This window comes from Rhinolophus sinicus, linkage group LG04 (assembly GCF_036562045.2).
Source record: "Rhinolophus sinicus isolate RSC01 linkage group LG04, ASM3656204v1, whole genome shotgun sequence".
In the NCBI taxonomy this organism is placed as follows: domain Eukaryota; kingdom Metazoa; phylum Chordata; class Mammalia; order Chiroptera; family Rhinolophidae; genus Rhinolophus; species Rhinolophus sinicus.
Window position 1 is genome coordinate 173,485,421 of NC_133754.1, and position 19,083 is coordinate 173,504,503.

A 19,083-nucleotide genomic window follows, 5' to 3' on the forward strand; every position below is an offset into this window, starting at 1 on the left:
TAGAAAATCCTCAAATATTTAGAAACTAAGTAACAGGTTTCTCAAGAACTCACAGGTCAAAGAAGAAAACAAAAATAATATTAGGAGATATTTTAAACTGAATAAAAAATGAAAATACAATTTATTAAAATCTGTGCAAGCCACAAAAGCAGTAGTTAGAGGGAATGCCTGTATTACAAGAAAAACCTTAAATCAATAACCTCAGTTACCACCTTAAAAATCCAGAAAAAAGAGGAGCAAACCAAATCCCAAGTAAGCCAAAGAAAAGAAATAGCAAAGATCAAAATAGAAATCAATGAAATATGGGGCGGCCGGTTAGCTCAGTTGGTTAGAGCACAGTGCTCTTAACAACAAGTTTGCTGGATTGATCCCGACATTGGCCAGTGTGAGCTGTGCCCTCCACAACTAGATTGAAACTACTTGACTTGGATCTGATGGGTCCTGGAAAAACACACTTAAAATAAATTTTAAAAGTTTAAAAAAAATCAATGAAATTGAAACCAATACCAAAAATAGATGAAACCAAAGCTGAATCTTTGGGAATATAAATAAATTGCATAACCCAGATTGATCAGAAAAAGAGAGATGAGGCAAATTACCAATATGCAGAATGTGAGAGTGATAGCACTATATATTCTGTAATAGAATGTCATGAACAACTTTTTGCCAGTAAATTTTGTAACTTATATGAAATGGACACATTCCTTGAAATCCAAAAGCTACCAAAGATCAGGCAAGAAACAACAGATAACCTAAATAGCCCTATGTCTATTAGAGCATTAAATTAGTAGTTAAAACCATCTTATAAGAAAAGCTCCAAGCCCAGATTACAGATGGCTCCCCATTTACGATGGTTCGATTTACGATTTTTCAACTTTACAATAGTGCGAAAGCGATATGCACAATAAGTTACACGAGCTATTCAATATTTTATTATAAAATATGCTTTGTGTTCAATGATTTTGTCCAACTGGAGGCTCATGTGAGTGCCCTGCGCATGTTTAAGGTGGGCAGGGCCATGCTATGGTGTTCAGTAAGTAGGTTAGGTGGATTAAATGCATTTTCAACTTAGGCTATTTTCATCCTACGATCCATCAGAAGTCAAGGCGCATCTGTACTTCATTGGCGAATTCCACGAAGCAACCAAGGAAGAAATACTACTAATTCTAACCAAACTCTTTCAGAAAACTGAAAAGGAGGAAGTATTTTACAATTCGTTTTGTGAGACCGGAAATATTCCGATAGCTAAACAGAAAAACAGCATTACAAGAAAAGAAAACTACAGAACATAATCCTTCATGAACACGGGTGAAAAAACTTCTTAACAACACCTTAACACACCAACTCCAACAATACATAAAACAGGTAATGCATCATGACCATGTAGGATTCACTTATTCCAGGAACGTGAGGTTGCTTCATCCTCTGAAAGTCCATCAATGTAATTTACCATATCAACCAACTAAGAAATATAAACCATACGATGATGTCAATGGACACACAGAAGATTCAATAAACAGTTCTAATGAAAACAAAACAAAACAAAAACCAGCAAACTGGCATCCAGTCTTGCACCGTTAAGTATGATGTTACGTAAAGAATGAGCAGTGTGTTGGGAGTAAGACAGACCTGGTGGTAAAGCGTGGCTCAACCATGCACTGTTTGTCGGAATTTGGAAAAGTCACGTATCTCTCTGGGATTCACTTATTTGAGCATAACACAAGGCTGGTAATCACTCAGAGGGTAGTATTAACAAAATGGCGGCATAGGCGTTTCTAGTATTCATCCCCACCCGCCACCCCCTCCAACCATCCCACCATCAATTTGAACCACTATCTATGCCCAAAAATACCTTCACAAGAACTAAGGTTTCTAGGTGAAGGGTTATAGCACCTGGATAAAGTGCAAAAATAGGAAAAGATGCATTGAGGAGGGTAGGAAAGATAGATTCACATTGCTCCCATAACTCCACCCCCAAACCTAGGCAGCCCAGTGCATAGAGAGAGATCCTCCTGGAGAAAGAGAGAGAAGTGAGCACTGAACTTTACTGAAGACCCCAGAGCAGCCTCACCCCAGCTCCAGCCAACTCCCATGGCTATAGGTGGCTCTTACATGGTACAGACTCCTGGGAACCTTGGCCCGGCTCGCTCCAGTGGCTGCTGGCTCTAGGGACCCCGTAGGTCTTGAAGCCCCAGTAGCTTCCATGGCACCAGGTTCCCAGTGGGCTCCCAAGAACTCAGGCCCCTAACCCACTCTTGCGCCTACCAGCTCCCACAGCACCAGGTAGCCCCTGTGGCCCAGTCTCCCAATCAGTCCCTGGAAACTCAGGTTCCTGGCTGGGCCCAGTACCAGGCTGACTACCACACATCCAAGCTTTTGACCTACCCTAGTACCAGGCTTGCCCCCATGGCTCCAACCTCATGGCCGGTTCCCAGGGTCCCAGGCTCCCAGCCTGCCCTAGAGCCAGACCTGGCCTGGCAGACCCAACCTCCAGGATGATGTAGCTTCTCGGCTGTGTCAGACCTTTAAGAAGAACTCGGAGGGTATTCTGAGTTACAACCAAATGTAGCACTCTTAAGAGCCACGTCTCATCTTCTCCTGCATGCCTGAATCGTTTCCAAATCCCTCTTCCCCAGCGCTGAAGACAACTATCTCAGTACATCTCACTAGAAAAGGCAGTTCCTTGAATTTCTTTACCTCAGTCCCAGAGATACTGTATTTATAGAAAAGGTCAAATACTCTTCTGAATGAACTAACCCTTTTCTATATGACTGTGAGGATCCAACTCAGAGAATCAGAACTTCTTGCCAACTACAATGTACTGTCTCTCCTGGCTGAAAATCATACAAAAAAAGCACACAGGTGTGGGCACCAGGGAACAATCACTAAACAGAGAAACCTCCCAATGCTTTCCCAAGTCCCCAAGGGCATTAGAAAATCCGTCCTCCGTCACACTGTCCCAACCGAAGAGGAAGCCGTGGCCTTCCTACTCACCTGTGTAGAGGTCCGTATCTGTGTACTCATCCACTTTCTTGTGCTGCAGAATATAGTCAGAGACCTTGGTCCCAATAGCCGGCTGAACATCTACCCACTCCAAGGACACCACGGTGCTGGAGGGCTCCACTGTTGGGGACAGTCGTAGCCTAGAGGGGGTGACAGGGAAGGTTGTTTGTCTGCCAGCCAGTAGTAGCTGCCTGCCACCCCCCCACCCCGCCAAAAAAAGAGTCTGTAAAAAATGGATCAATGTGGTATCCAGTAAACTAATCCATGCACACAGTATGTGCCCACAGAAAGTTGATTAGCTTTCCATTTATGTAAGCGATGTTTTCAGTGATGCCTCCTTTTCGATGCAACAGACAGTGTCTTCACACACCGTCCCTTTCAACCTCTCTGCCATTCTGTCCAATCCCCCAATATACCAGTCGACTTTCATATCCTTACATCAATACTCCCTCACAGAGAGCAGGAATCCTGGGGAATCATTTTATAAAGAAAAAAAAGAAGAAGAAAATAACAGAATGATTGAAGGTTAGAATTGGAAGGGTCCTTAGAGAGCAGAAAGTGCAATCTCCCCCTTTGACAGATGGGGAAAGTAAGGCCCAGAAAAGGGAAATGCTTTGCACAGTCACATAGGACCATGATACCTGGTAACTTGGCTTGTCCCCAGCCCAGTTTCTTGCTGTCCTCCCACTACACCACACCATCTCTTTTCGGACTACCTGACTGACAATGGGACTTGCCCCACCTCACACAGGGCTCTCTGGCTTCCCAGGACTGGCTCCTGTGCAGCTCGCCTATGATCCTTACACCATTCTCCCTCCTGCTCACACTCCTCCACTCAAGACGACCTTCCTTTACTTCCTTAAATGGTGGATTTCCTGTGTCAGGTCTTCCACATATGGTCTTCCTTTTCCTGAAACATGATCGTTGCTTGGTGAACTCTGGCTCTAACCCTGGGCTCTTCAGACAGGTTTCCTTGACTCTCTCCCTCCCTTCTAACTAAAGCACCCCCATATTGTTCTCTCCATGAGCACTTCTTGTTTGCTTTCATGATTTTGTTCCTGGACTTTTAAAACCTCTCTCTTAGTTTCCTGGTTTTTGCTTTGCCATCTGTCCCCCTCACTAAACAGTCAGCTCTCTAAGTGTACTGCCTATGCCTGTCTTCTTCACTGATGAACTCCCCAGCGTCTGACACGCACCAGGGGCTCAAACGTTATTTTTGGAAGTAAGGAATAAAATGAAATTTTCTAGAAAAGATTCTACTCTTCCTTTCTCTCAGTAGCCGCAATGTCCAACCCAGGGACTGACAGAGCCGTAGTCAGTGCCCAGTAAACCTTTGCTGAATGGATGAGTGAAGGAAGTAATGATGGACCAAGTGACATCACTAAAATAGCACACACTGCAATACCAGTGTCTACCCCTGAGCCAGCTTCTGTTCTGCCAAAGCTCCCTGCTTTCTCAAAGAATGAGGCAGGCCCCAGAGACCTGGGGGTCTCATGAGGTGCCCTGGAACAGAAGCAAGTCCTGGCCTGGACAGGCAGAACGAGAGGGGGAGGCCATGGGAAGAGGTGGCCAAAGGAGGAGGGGCCATACATACGTACACGGGCTGTGGGAGAGGGCTGCAGTTGGGGAGCCCACTGGCATCAAAGGCGCTGAGGTCACACCTGCACCAGTCATCGATCACGTCCCCTTTCCCTGAGCACCAGTAGGAGCTCATCAGTGCACTCCTGAAGGCCTGTAACAAAGAAAGACAGAAGAAACGATGATGACACTGGTGGAGAGATTGAAAGCGAAGATGCCAGTGGCCATGAAAGCAGCCAACCAACGCTTAAGAGCATCTGTCCTTAGCACTGCATGTAGCTTATTCCATCTTCACCACCCCACACAATAGATATGGAGTATTCTAATTATCATCACTATCATTTCCCATTCTCCAAACTGGAAAGCTGAGGCACATGGGAGGTAAGTAACTTGCCTGAAGTTCAAAGCTAGTAAGTGAAGGAGCTGGGAATCCAACCCAAGGCAGTCTGAATTCAGACCCTGTCTTCTTAAACAGCTCACTGCCCTGCTTTGTGTAGAAGTCTGACCATCTCACCTCCCGGCTTAGAAATCTTCCGAGGCTCCCTGTGGCCCTCAGGATAAAATCTAAACTCCTTGCTCTAGCTCCTGACCACCTCCCCAGGCTCATCTCTCCCCACTCCTCTGACTTCCCTTTGCATGCTACCATCCATCTTCCTGTGAATTCCTGCTTACGTCAAGTGTGCTCTAAATCAGAAGACATCAAATCATGTCTGTAAAGGGCCAGATACTAATTCTTTTGGCTTTGTGGCTAGGTAGTCTCGTCCGTAATTACTTAATTCTGTCTTTGTAGCATGAAAGCCACGTAAGCAATATTTTAACTAAATGGGCATGATTGTGTTCCAATAAATCTTTATTTACAAAGACAGCAGCAGGCTACATTTGGCCTGAGTGTCGTAGTTTACGGACCCTGGTTCTAAATGACGATCAGTGTTCCATTGCAATGTGCTTCATAGCCTTTATTTTTAGCATTATTTTCTCTCTGCTGGAATACCCTCCCTCAGCCCGCACCCCACTGCATGCACACACACACACACACACACATTTCCCTTGGGCTCCAATTCATTCTCTTGGTCTCAAATAAAACATTCCTTTCTCTGTGAACCCTAACTTGCCATTTTTCAGCCCTGGGTCCATGCTCCTCTTCTGGACATAACACACTAGACCACACCTGCTATTATATTCCTTTACCTGTCTCACCCAACACATTCTGATCCCACCAAGGGCACAGGCCACGCCTTATTCAAATTAGTATTCTCATGGGAAAGAACACGGCTATTCAGCCAACAGTCATTGAAAAAGTGAACGGACATTGAAACTCTGAGGAGCAGCTCATGCTCCGTTGTGCTTCCTGCGTTGGCCACTCCATTCACAGTGGCATTTCAAGGCACTGGGGACTCAGGAGGCTTGACAGCTCTTTATGAACTCAGGGCTTCCAGGAAATGTTGTTCTCTTACACCTTTGACAGGTAACAGTCTCTGCGTGCTTTCTTTCTTTTTCATTTCCCTTTTCTTTTCTTTTTAACTTTCTCTGCACTTTTGAAATAAAAGCTTCACCCTTCCTCTAACCAAGGACATCTGATTACCCAGGTGCCACTCTTTCCATCTCACATTGTTCCAAAGCCTCAAGCACAGCATGTTTGTATACAGCGGGTCTGGGGTCTGCCTCCTGAGCTCCCCAGGACACAGACGTAGAAGGAGACAGGAACGCTATGATGGAAGCCTCCATCATATTTCTCCCAGGGCCCCAGATGAGGAGGCTGCAATTATTCCTGCCATATGTTCTCAGCCATACCCTGTCCTAGGGTATGAACAAATGATCGAATGGCTCCTGAATTAAGAGTAGCGACCCAAAGAAATAACAAAGAATTATGATAGAAGCTAATGTTCATGAAGCACCTAATTACACAACATAACGTGCTTTAAGGGCATTTAAAAACAACAGTCCTGAGATAGAGACATTGTGATCCTCATTTACAGGTAAGAGAACTAGGAATCAGAGCAGTGGAGCAATTTCCCCAAGGTCACACAGCAAGCTCATGGTGGAAGCAGAATCCCAATGCAGACCTCTGCGACTCCCAGACTCTGATCTTTTCTATTTAACCATGCAGAGGAGAGGATTAACCCCAGGTAGGGAATGCCAGAGCTAGTAAATAAAAATAGGATGCCCAGCTAAATTTGAATTTCAGATAAACAACACCACTTTTAGTTTAGTATAAATATATCCCACTCAATGTTTGCATATAAAGTATGTGAGCCAGGGTCTGGCACATAGTAATGGCACTATTCCTGCTACAAGTCAGAACCTGTGCTGGGAACAAATGTTTGTTCTTCTAGCAGCATCAGAGGGGGCGCTCTCATGAGGACAGAAACCAGATGGATGGCATGAAGTCATGCTGATGGAGAGACCTTTTTCTCTCTCCATTTGCAGGTTCCCTCTTCCTGAAATTAATGTGCACAATTGCTCATGGCTCAAGATTCTGTAACATCCCCAGCCAGCACTAAAGTCTTAATTACTATAATGGTGAAATCCAAGGCCATGGGTGAAAGTGACACAGATGGCAAGAGATTGCCTTGGACTCCAGTACAGGAGGACAGAGAACATCATGTTTTGTTTGTGTATGTGTTTTTGTTTTTGCGTGCCGGTGTGTGTGTGTGTGTGTGTGTGTGTGTGTGCGCTCACACACGCGCACGCGTGTGTGTTGTAATCATCAGTTACTTGAGCTTGTGGAAAACAAAACAGAAAAATCTTTCAGGATTTTGTGAGTTTCACCATCCAACCAGCTCTTGGGAAGAAATCCTGTCTGTGAGTCTCCACATCCACTGGCTCTTTCCCAAACCCCAAGGAAATGAATGGGGACTGGTACACTGGCCAGGCAAACCCTGCAGCGAGTACAAACACACTCTGATAGAAGGCCAACATCAAAAAAGGAACCCTAGCAAGGCAGCAGAGGCCCGCACTTGTCAGTATAGGATCACTCTTTCCTTATGTCTTCGGTCCTTGCAACACTCCATCCAAATCCAATTGGATCTCAGGGAAGGAGAATCACAGAATGTGCCAGCTTCAAGAGACTGTAAATCGTTTAATTGGATTCATTTTCACAGATGCAGATACAGTGGCTCAGAAAGACTACTTGGCTGGTCCAAGGTGACAAAGCCACTTTGTGAGGAAATGACTCTATTCCTCCCTTTAATCTTCAGAATTATCCTCTGAGATGGGTGTCTGATACCCATTCATAGATGAGCATGGAGAAGTGGGAATTCGAACTGAAGTCCATCTGAATCCTGGCACCTCTGACTTTCCCAGGTCGCACAGGAACAATAAATGCCAAGATTTCATCCAAAACATCCTTCTCAGCTGCTCTGCTTGAATCATGTGCTTATGTGTTGTTTGTGTGTGTGTCTGTGTGTGTTCTCAGAGGGAAATGAAACTTTACACTGGAAGCATTGTTGGCTCCTGGCTTTTAAGTAAGTGAAGGGACTTAAGAAACAAATCCTGTGCTTAATACAGGGCTAAGGGCTACATTTGCATGGCCATTGGCTTTCATAACAAAGGTTTGCATTTCCACTACTTGTAAATGCTTCCAACTTCTGGCTAATTAGCTAGCAAACCAGACTGGGCAGGAGGAGAAAACAGCCACAAAAATGTGAAGCAATCAACTAGAATTTATTTTTTACTCTATTGTTCCTTTCATATTTGACCTTGCATAAGTTATTCCTCTCTGTAAGTCTCAATTTCTCCATCTGCAAAATAAGGGCACAGAAGATCCATTTTTGAAGGTTTAATTAAGTTCAATAAACATTCACTCCAAACCATGTGCTGTCTAGATGCTCAGACAGGAGATGGACAAGACCCAGTCGCTAACTTCAAAGGACTCATCGTTCCATGGTGAAGACAAACACAACTACAATTCATATGGTTCAAGTGCTGTGAAGTAATACACACAGAAGGCTGTCGGGCTACAAAGGACGGGGGCCTTCCAGCACTAAACATTTTGACAACATCTTAGGAATCTTAAACTTCGAGTAAACATTCAGTATTTGATTAAGATCCTCGGGGCCATCTATATAAACGATCACTAAGCCCATGAATTAAACCCCATACTCTATACTTACAATGACTGGATCTTTTACACTAAAACTTTTACTCAGGGGCTGACACGTGATCTGCTATTTTTGATACTGAGATGGTTCTGGTTCGTATGACCAAAATGATGGCCTGAAGTCCTCATTCAAAGCTCAATGGATTTTGTTATCCCCACAGGTATTAATATGATTGGTCTTGGTAGATGCCCCACCCACAGCAATTGAGGAGGGGAAAAGGCCTTCTAGAGACAAAAGAGTTATGACCCTTTTATCCCCTGGATCCCTTTCAGTGCCTCATACAATCCCTAGCAGGTAACATGAAACAGTCAATATTTGTTGCATTGAATTAAAAGCTCACATGGAACGCTGACTGAAACAAACCAATATAGAAATGATAAGGAAAAAGAAACTGTGTGTGTGTGTGTGTGTGTGTGTGTGTGTGTGTGTGTGTGGCCCTCTTCCCCAACATTACGTGTATCTCTCATGTCATTAAACAGCACCCCATCAATTTGGTTCCTCCAGCTAAACAACTGAGGGTCGACCTGGGCTCTTCCTTTTATCTCGCCCTGTGTCTAAATACCAACTTCTCTGTTCTGGTCCCACTGCTGTCGCCCGCGTGCAGGTGAGTCATGCCTCTTCTCTAGGCAGTTGTCACCAGCCGAAGGCCTCTGAACTGGCTTCCAGCGCAATGCCACCTTTTCCAGCATATCCTCCTCCAGGTTTCTAAAATATCACTGCTTATTCCACCCCCTTGCTCAGGTCCTTTCAAAAGTCCCACCACCTTCTGGTTAACACCTCTGATTCTTAACGTGACTTTCAAAGTTCTTTGTTGTTTAGCCCGTGGCTCAGTCTCCTGTCTTCTACCCATTGCCCCCTCCCTAGGACCCAGGACATACCATCTTCCTAGAGTCGTGCATTGTTTCCTACCAAACCTTTCCCCATGCTCTGCCTTTGGTCTAAAATGCCTGTTCCCCACTTACGTCTCTTTGCTGAACTCCAGGAAGCTTTTCGTCCACAAAGACCCAGCCACTTTTGGGCGATGTTGTCTCTCCTTCCTCATTCCATTTTTACACCTTTCACATGTCCTTGCAATTTGCTTGTTGATGTGTCTTTCTTATCATACTGTGAACTCCTCCAGACCAAAGTAATATATGGATTCATATGTGTGTCCCCAGCTCAAGGAAAAAGAGGTGATATAGAGTAGGGTCCCCAAAATATGTGTTAAATCCCAAAGATATGTAATAGGTTGTGCCACCAGGGATCAAACTTGTATATTTGCTGTTGTTTTTCTCTTCCAGCAAAATTGATGACAGAAGTGCAATTGGCCACCATAAAAAGACGAAATTCCCTTGAAGCCATTGAAATGGGGTTTGGGATGGGGGATGCATGTAGACTGCTTTATGAAGACATTTGAGATCACTGGTCAGGGGACAGTGATAGGTTGATGGTGTCGAACCTAGGACGTGCTTGAAGGTCTTCCAGGGTTCTAGAGAGAGATGGGAGAAAGGACAGTGGTTGACAGCTTTGTAAGGAGACTAATTCCTGAGCGCATGCTGACCACGTGTTTGATTGGTCAGGAGGGACCAGGATTGGGGAGCATGAGAACCGATAGCAGTGCTTGCGCAAAAGCAGAAATAGTGGTTTCTAGTCCAGCCTAGACCTGTGGGCGAGGACCCACCTGGGCCATCTACCATTCAGGCATCAGCACACCCCATACGAGTGGCTTCAGGACATGTCAGCTACCAGGGGCTAGAGACCAGAGGCTGGAGACCCCATCCTTTGGGAGTGAAATAAGAAATGCCCATGTACCCTGATAGTGAGGAGATTAACAGCCCATCTTGTTACAAATCAGTGTCTGCATAATTGTGCAGCGTATGTAAGAACACACGTGGAGAGAGAAGTAGGTAATGTTAATTGACTTAAGTTTTCTGATTCCCAGAGCAGAAAGGCAGGTGCGGTGACTTTAAAACATAACGCTAAATATCGTTGACATTTCCCTCATCGTGAGGTGGGATCTAGGCTCCCTCCCCTTGAGTCTGGGCTCTGTGAAGGCTTGACCAAAAGAAGCACTATCACTTCAATTTCTGGGTCCAGGCCTTAAGACACTGGCAGCTCCCCCATGTCTGTGGGATGCTTGCTCTTCAAACCCAAGCACCATGCTGTGAGGAAGTCCAGCACACATGGAGAGGCCACATGTAGGTATTCCAGCCAACAGACCCAGCTGAGGTCCCAGCCAACAGCTGGGTCATCTGCCAGACATGTGAGCGGGGACGCCTTTGAGATGGCTCCAGCCATAGCTACCGGCTGACGGCAACCACATGAGAGAGCTGAGAAAGACCCGCCCAGTTCAGTCTAGTCACTCCCCAGGATGATTAGAGAGAATAATAAAATAATCGCTGTTGTTTTAATGGATTTGGGATTTGGGGGATTACATAGCAATAAATAACTGGAACAGCAGGTAATTAACCTCTGAACAATCCTGAAAGATTGCTTGGAGGACGTAGCAACTGAGGAGCAGCTGAGCAAAGGGAAGTCGGAATCTCAAGCTCATGCACATCCCAGGAGCTGGAGGGCTCCGAAGTACATAAATGTATAATTATCACAGGCCCCTGGCATTTCAGATCTACAAGAGTCCTGAAAGGTGATACTGCCGTTCCCCCCACCCCAAGTTCACAGACTAAAAGGCCCAAAGAGGGGCTTGCCCAAGTTTACACCACAAGAATCAGGCAGAAAATAATCCGAGATTTGGATATCAGCTGACATTCACTGCATAGGGCACCTACTTTTGGACCTGGGTTCAAGCCCCTAATCTGTTCTACTGTTGGACAGGAAACACACATAATAACATTTACTGAGAGTGTGCTCGGTACACATTATCTCATTTAATCCTGCCAATAGCCTTATGGGGAAGATGCTGCTGATACCATCACCATTTTACAGATGTGGAAACTGAGGTTCGGAGGCTGAAAATAGCCCATTCAAAGTCGCCCAGCTAAAAAGTGGGAGAACAAGGACTCAGTACGTTCAGGTCCTTAGGCCTGAAGCCCATTGTCTCAGCCACTCCCATCACGAGCAATATTCTCACTAACTAGAGGATATTAGTAACAGCGCTTACCATTTGTTGAGTGCTTACTACAAGCCAGGCACTGTTCTAAATGCTTCACGTGTATTACTCCTCACGACAACCCAGGCCACTTTAGATATATTAACTCCTTTACTTTTCCCAGCAACCTGGGAGGTAGGTACGGTTATTATATCCATTTTACAGTTATGCCCAAGGTCATAGAGCTAGTAAGTGGCACAGCCAGGATTTGAACCCAGGCTCTAGATTTGATCTGGTTCTAGAGCTTGTAATCTGAAACATAAAACTTCCGAATAAACACTCTGGTAGAAACAATACATTTTTAAAACGTTATTTACATTCCCAATTCCCCCCACCTTTAGCTTCTATCGAGATTCTTCACTATATCACTGGGAATGCACCAATGAAAATACCATCAGCAATTGCCATTTTTGAAGGTCTAACGTAAGCGATTTCATATGGTTCAATGTAATAGGAGCCACAGGAGTGAGTAAAATCCCACAAGAAGAGGATATAGAGCATGCAAAGAGTAGAGTAACTAAGAGAGAAAAATCCCAGGGAAGGCTAACATTTTCTGCCTAAGCTGCAGTGTGACCTCGGTTAAGTCCCTTACTCTCTCTGGGCCTTATTGTCTCCAGTGATTTCTTCAACTTGGACAGGTCGTTCAGAGCGTTCCTCCTTCTGATCATTTTCTGATGTGTCCTGGATTTCACTTTTTCTGAAAGCTGCCCACAATTCCCCCATTCCCTTTCAAACTTCCCATCCTCGATACACTGCCTGGAACCCTTTAAAAATTCCTGACCAGCAAAACTGTGGAGACAGTCAAATGATCAGCATTTGGCAGGGGTTGGGGGAAGGAAGGCATGCACAGGGGGAGCCCAGAGGATTTTAAGGCAGTTAAACTCTTCTATATGGTACCGTCATGGTGGATACACGTCTTAGACATTTGCCAAAACTCACAGAATGCACACCAAGCCTGAACCCTCATGAAAATTACGGACTCTGGGTGACAATGATGTGTCAGCGTAGGTTCATTGATTACGACAAACTCTGGGTGGGATGTTGACACTGGAGGAGACTCAGTGTGTGCGTTGGGTAGGAGAACAGGAGTACATGGGAACTCTGTACTTTACGCTCTTTATTATTCTTTTTCTTAATAAATGGGGTTGACCACTTTGATCTATGCTTTTTTGGAAAATCAATGGTGGTCAAGAGACAGTGGACACTGATGGCTTCTAACTCAGGGCGCAGACCTTCTCTCTCTTTCTCCCTTCCCTCCCTCCCTCCCTCCCACCTTCCCTGCCTTTCTTTCTTCCTTTATTTCACATTGTAAGGTATAAAAAAGTCAAAACACTATATTGTACATATGAAACTAATATACTGTCATAGGCCAAATATACTTTAATGAAAATTTAAAAAATAAACTCAATTTTTCTAGGAACCTAAAACTGCTCTAAAAAATAAAGCCTATTCACAAACCTCCTGCCAACTGACACCCTCTCCGTAGAGGAGGTCACACAGACGCAAAGCATGCCATTGATGGTTTTTGCAGAAAGGGAGGCGTGGGATGAAGAGAAGAGACACCTATCAGCCTTTCCTTAGTCTAGGCCTGGTGCTAAGGTATCTGTCTATTCGCCCCTGGAAGCCTCTCAACCACCTGTGTAGCAGGAGTTTTTATTGACGGTGCAGTACTCCTCATAGATGAGCAAGTATAAGGTCAGAGAAGAGAGGAGAGCAGCCCAGGGTTCCCCAGGTAGCACTCAGTGGAGCAAGCAGAGTACCTCCAAACCCAAGCTTTGTCCCCGACCACCCATTCCCCTCTCACCTGCATTTTCACTCTGAGTCAGACCCCGCTCCCCTCCCCAAACACTGAAGGGATACTAACTGGCAAGGACCCATTTCCTATGTGAGAAATTGTGCAGCTTAATCTATAGCTCCATAAATCACATAAACGACACCTAATTTCCCCTGTCAGGATGAACTTGGCTTTTCAAGCCATTCTCCCCTGAATGATGAGCGCCTGACAGAATAGCTTGTTAATCTGCATGACAAGGAGAAGATATTTAGAGCCAGCCAAACCCCCCCTCTTGCCACACTTACCTCTGCTAATGAAAATATATTAGAGAAATAAATATACAACCCACTGAGACGCTCCGGCACGGCCCTCTGTCACCTGTCTGTTTCATAAGATGTACAGACACAAGATGATAGGGTTATATCATCCCCAGGCAAGGAGCAATTTTTCTTGTCAGTTCACCCCTGATTTCAGCTCCCATCCATCTCACGTAGAGGATGAAGTGCTGGGTTTTATTGCATTAAAAATAACAGTAAGCATTTTCGAGTAGATCTATATGCCAGACATAGCACTCCATGTTTGCCATGAAGAGATTCATTTCATTTGCAGAGCAGCACCAATGAATGGATACTTCTGTCACCTCTATTATACTTGCAGAGAGGATGAGACAGTGGCCCCGGGGAGCTTGGGTTCCTGTTCGCACAGCCAGTATTCGGCACAGCAAACATCAAACTCAAGTTTTCCGAATCCCAAAGCCTAAATGCTTCACCACGAGGAGATCATTCAATCCTCACAATATGCCTGCCTATTAGGTTGCCTCCATGCAGGCTTGGAAAAAGTTAAAATTTTAAAAAGTCTGGGCTCATGTGATCAGGTGACTTGAACTATATCACGAATCTAGGATGATTCGGAAGGAGGATCCAAACCCATGACTGATTTCAAACACTGGATCCTCTTCTCTGTCCGGGTCATTTTCCCCACATCCTAGGTAGGAGTTGAGGTGCGTGACGTATTCTCAGGAGGAGACAGGGTAACCGGCCGGCCTCATTCTGGTCTCTCCCAAGTCCTTCTCTTCCAGAACAACCCTCCAAAGTGTGTTTTCCTGGACAGGAGTTCAACAGGACATTTATGGATTGTGAGTTAAAAAACAAAAAACAAAAACAAAAAAACTGGGGGTCGGGTGGGGGAGGTTGTCTCCGTGGTCAAATAAATTTGGAAAAGATTAGATCAAACAAAACCAAATACCGTATTTTGCCGTGAATAATGCACACGTTTTTGCCTAAATTTGTGAGGAAAAAATAAGGATGCATTTTATACATGGGCATATTATACATATTACATATCTATATAAATGCGTTTAACTCTTTCATTAATGCTTATGAGTTAAAAGTGTAACTCTAGGGCCGGCCCGGTGTCTCAGGCAGTTAGAGCTCCATGCTCCTAACTCCAAAGGCTGCCAGTTCGATTCCCACATGGGCCAGTGGGCTCTCAACCACAAGGTTGCCAGTTCAATTCCTTGAGTCCCGCAAGGGATGGTGGGCTCTGCTCCCTGCAACTAAGATTGAACACGGCACCTTGAGCTGAGCTGCCGCTGAGCTGCCGCTGAGCCCCCGAAGGGCTCAGTTGGTTGGAGTGCATCCTCTCAACCACAAGGTTGCCGGTTCAACTCCCGTAAGGGATGGTGGGTAGCGTCCCCTGCAACTAGCAACGGCAACTGGACCTGGAGCTGAGCTGCACCCTACACAACTAAGACTGAAAGGACAACAACTTGACTTGGAAAAAAGTCCTGGAAGTACACACTGTCCCCCAATAAAGTCCTGTTACCCTTCCCCAACTTTAAAAAAAAAAAGAAAAAAGCTTAAAAAGAAAAAGTGTAACTCTAGAAATCAATAACAATATCCGTATGCAAAATAATACCCTGGAATATGATACTCGGTTTTGTCGAACTTATGAAGAACTTGCAACGATGAAGAGTTCTTGGACTTCTTGTTAGCCCCAATAAACTTTAATTAAAGTTCATTTAATTAAATGTGTAAATATCATAAATTTGTTACCGGTACATAAAATTTATTGTACCTTGTATCGTTCTTGTGTTTTGTGATTATTTGTTACATAAAATTTCTTGTACCATAATATTTTAAAAAGTAAATGCTAAAATTCCTTTATAATACAAAACCAAGTACCTAAATGTAAACAGATAAAAACTTGAATTAAAAAATTAAAAGAAAGCTTTTTTCCCCTGAAAGTTTGGGCCAAAAAGACGGGTGCACATTATACACAGGACTGCATTATACATGGCTAAATACGGTAGATTGCTCTACCTATAACTTCCAGAGCCATTCATATGCTGGGAAGCCCTGAGAAGGTAATATATAAAATGCAGCATTTCCCAAATATGCTTGTCCATGAATATCCCCCCGCCCATGGCATCTAGGGATCTCGCACTCTGCAGAGTCTTCTCCAGGTTGTGCTAATCTAGATTCTAGGCTGGTCACAAAGCCCTTGGCCAGCCCAGAGCTACTCAGGACAGAGAGCCCATCCCCGCTGTGTTAGTAACCGTATGCTACTGGCCATGTCAGCCTTCCTATCTAGGACTTGGTTATCTCATCCATAAAACAAGGGTGTTCAATGCTCTTATTTCTGAGGCTCTGACCTTCTGGCAATGCCATGAGTGCGAGAAGTATGAGGAGCTCATACTGATCTGCCCCAACTTCTGCTGAATCCCCAGGCATCCAGCTCAGGTGCTGCTCTGGCTTCCAGACCAGATCCTGGGTTGCCCTGACGACCTGAGCCCACCACGATTGGCCTATCTGTCCGCAGACTTCTGCCACTTCTCACTCCATGGCTACGAGTCATTCGATGCTTTTGTGCTGTTGTCAGGCCCCCTCAAATCTCTGGCCTCTGCTTCTCCCTCTAGCAGCAACCCTCACCAACACCTGTTTTATACTCCAGCCATGCTTTTTGCCTCTAGCTTTTTACATGCGATTTCCTCTCCTTGGAACACTCTTCCTCCATCCAATAATTTCTCCCAATGACTAATCCATCAACTTTCAGCTGGGAGACCACCTCTTGTAGACAGCACTCCCCAACCCTCTAAAGCTGGGACAGACTCCTTCCTTTAGAACACATCTTCCCCCACATTTTGTTATAATAAAACTTATTTCACTATGCCATATTTTCTCATCTATTTCACTGCTTATCTGTCTCTTCTAATTGACTGTGTGCAAATTGAGGTTGGGGTCCTGTCTGCTTCATTTACTATTTAATCCTTAGTGCCTGACATAGAGTAGGGGCTCAGTAATTGATTAATCCATTTGTCTATCATAAATTAATTAACATTAAGAACCCCAATTATGTCATATCTCTGTTCCTTCACCCCGTGTAGGCCTTCGCATGAAGATTTCTTGGAGTCTTTTAACCTGTACATGCTCCTACCAGATGCCAAGCTCATTCCTGAGAACAGCCCAGGAGCTCTAAGAGCCAAAGCTCTGGACTGAAAAATCTCCAACATCCTCCAGTAAAATATGAAAAGGTTTTCAAGCTTTTCATATGAAGCATCCAAATATCAGAGAGGACAAGTGCAAAATTTCTCTGAAGTCTCTTTCTTCAATGTTTATGCAAATTGCATATTCTATTCCACAATAGGTGTGGGCTGCTTTTAATATTAAAACAATAGATATTTTCCCCAAAAAAAGGTTTCTCACAGTGTGATCCCTGGACCTCTTGCCTCATTAATGACGTGAAGCACTTGTTAGAAATTCAGAATTTTGAGGCTAAAGTCAGACCTACTGAGTAGGAATCCTGGGAGAGGTGCCCCAGAATCTGTGATTTAATACACTCCCAGCTGATTCGTATGTACTACCACTTTCAAGAATCTCAGATCTCTTTATCCTGTGGCTTTGGATATGTCCTAGCATATCACAGTATATTCCCCCATGGGTTAGGGAACTCCAGTTTGAGAATAAAAACCTACAGAATTTTAATAGATACCTTTAGGATGTAAGATATAAGGGACAGCTTGGTGATCATATTTGAACTAAATATCCCTACCAAAATTGATTATTTGACACAAACTGGGCAAATCTGATTGTTTTTTTCTTGGAAATTTAGATTCACACATTCATTGGCAACTCTGAGTGCTTCAACTAGTATGAGATACAAAGCTGGACTTGGCTAGGGTGGGCTTGTCCTGTTGTGGGGCTGCATGGAGGCCAGAGAAGGGGAGGGGAGGGGGAGGAGAGTGGAAGGGAGCAGAGAGATACAGAGAGGGAGAGGGAGAGGGAGAAGGAGAGGGAGAGGGAGAGGGAGAGGGAGAGGGAGAGGGAGAGGGAGAGGGAGAGGACAAAAGTGAGGGCGAGGGGGAGGGGGAGGGGGAGGGGGAGGAGGGAGAGGGAGAGGGAGAGGAAGAGGGACAGGGACAGGGAGAAGAAGAGGGAGAGAGAGAGGGAGAGGGAGCACTACCCAGCCAGCTTAAGTGCAGGGAGAAGGGGAGAAGACAAGCTCCAGGATTACTGCTAAGAGTGGCCTCCTGGATGCTGGTAGCTCAGCTATACTCTCTGTTCTTCAGTTACATGAGGAATCACTGTATCATTGTAATCATTTCTCCCTTTCTCATTTTGAAAGTTTCAGTGGGTTTCCAGGGTTTCTCTTTTTACCACTAAAAGGCTTCAACTAAAACAAGTATAAATGTTCTGCTTCTTAGCCCAGCACCCAAGGCCCTTCACGCTGATGCCAAATGCTCTCCCTGACCTCCTGTCCCAGCACTGCCGTGGGCCTCAGTCTTACATACCAGCTACCTTGAACCACTTATGGACCAGCCAGGCAACACACTTTTATGCCACTGTATCTTTGCACGTGGTTTCCCTCGGCCTATAATGCCTTTCCTGCATTCTGCCATTGATCTAGCACCCATTCTGTAAGACCCACTACCACTACAATCTGTTTTGGAAACGCTTTTCTGATTTCCCAGCAGAACTGAAGGCCCCCTTGCACTTTGGACAACACATCTGTTAGTGAACTGCAATATTTTTTATTGAATTATTTATCTGGATGTTTGTCCTCTCAACTGAACTTGGAGTTCTTTGCCTTGTTGTATCACAAGCTCCTTGCACAAGGCCTGACCCAAAGTAGGTACTCCAGAAATGTTTGTTGCACGAATAAGTGTTGCATGGATGAGTGGCAAATGCTGCAGAACAGAAGACTGGGTGCTCTTTGGATGTCTAATCTAGGTTATCCTAGTCGACCTGCTCAGTCCTGAGGACAATAGATTGTGCTTACGTTATTCCAAACTATCTCCAGACCATTTGTCCTGGCTGTCACTGAGCTGATAGCAATTGTGAAAGTGATGAATAGCAGACCAATTATGAGCAATAGGAAACATCAGTTATAACTCCAGAGAGAAGACACAGCCATATCAGTAGCCTCATCCATCTATTTGTGAGTCATCTTCCCAAGGCATCTTGCCCTGTGACCTTGAACTGCCAAGGGCTTCTTAGTTTCACACAAATCCAAGTTCTTCAGAGAATGGCTCCCTCTCTCAGCCT

The 19,083-nt window shown here is 44.8% G+C and overlaps 1 protein-coding gene across 4 annotated transcripts in view; it reads right to left on the bottom strand.

Moving 5' to 3' along the window:
• The window catches only part of ASTN2 (astrotactin 2), an 839,920-nt gene that overhangs the window by 147,480 nt on the left and 673,357 nt on the right, over nucleotides 1-19,083 (bottom strand). For all 4 annotated transcript variants that reach the window (XM_074330925.1, XM_074330926.1, XM_019731189.2 and 1 more), the window contains 2 exons: nucleotides 4,602-4,735; nucleotides 2,995-3,143 (listed from right to left, as the gene is read on the bottom strand). In XM_074330925.1, the coding sequence (XP_074187026.1) occupies nucleotides 2,995-3,143; nucleotides 4,602-4,735 (283 nt within the window). The remainder of the gene's footprint in view (nucleotides 1-2,994; nucleotides 3,144-4,601; nucleotides 4,736-19,083) is intronic.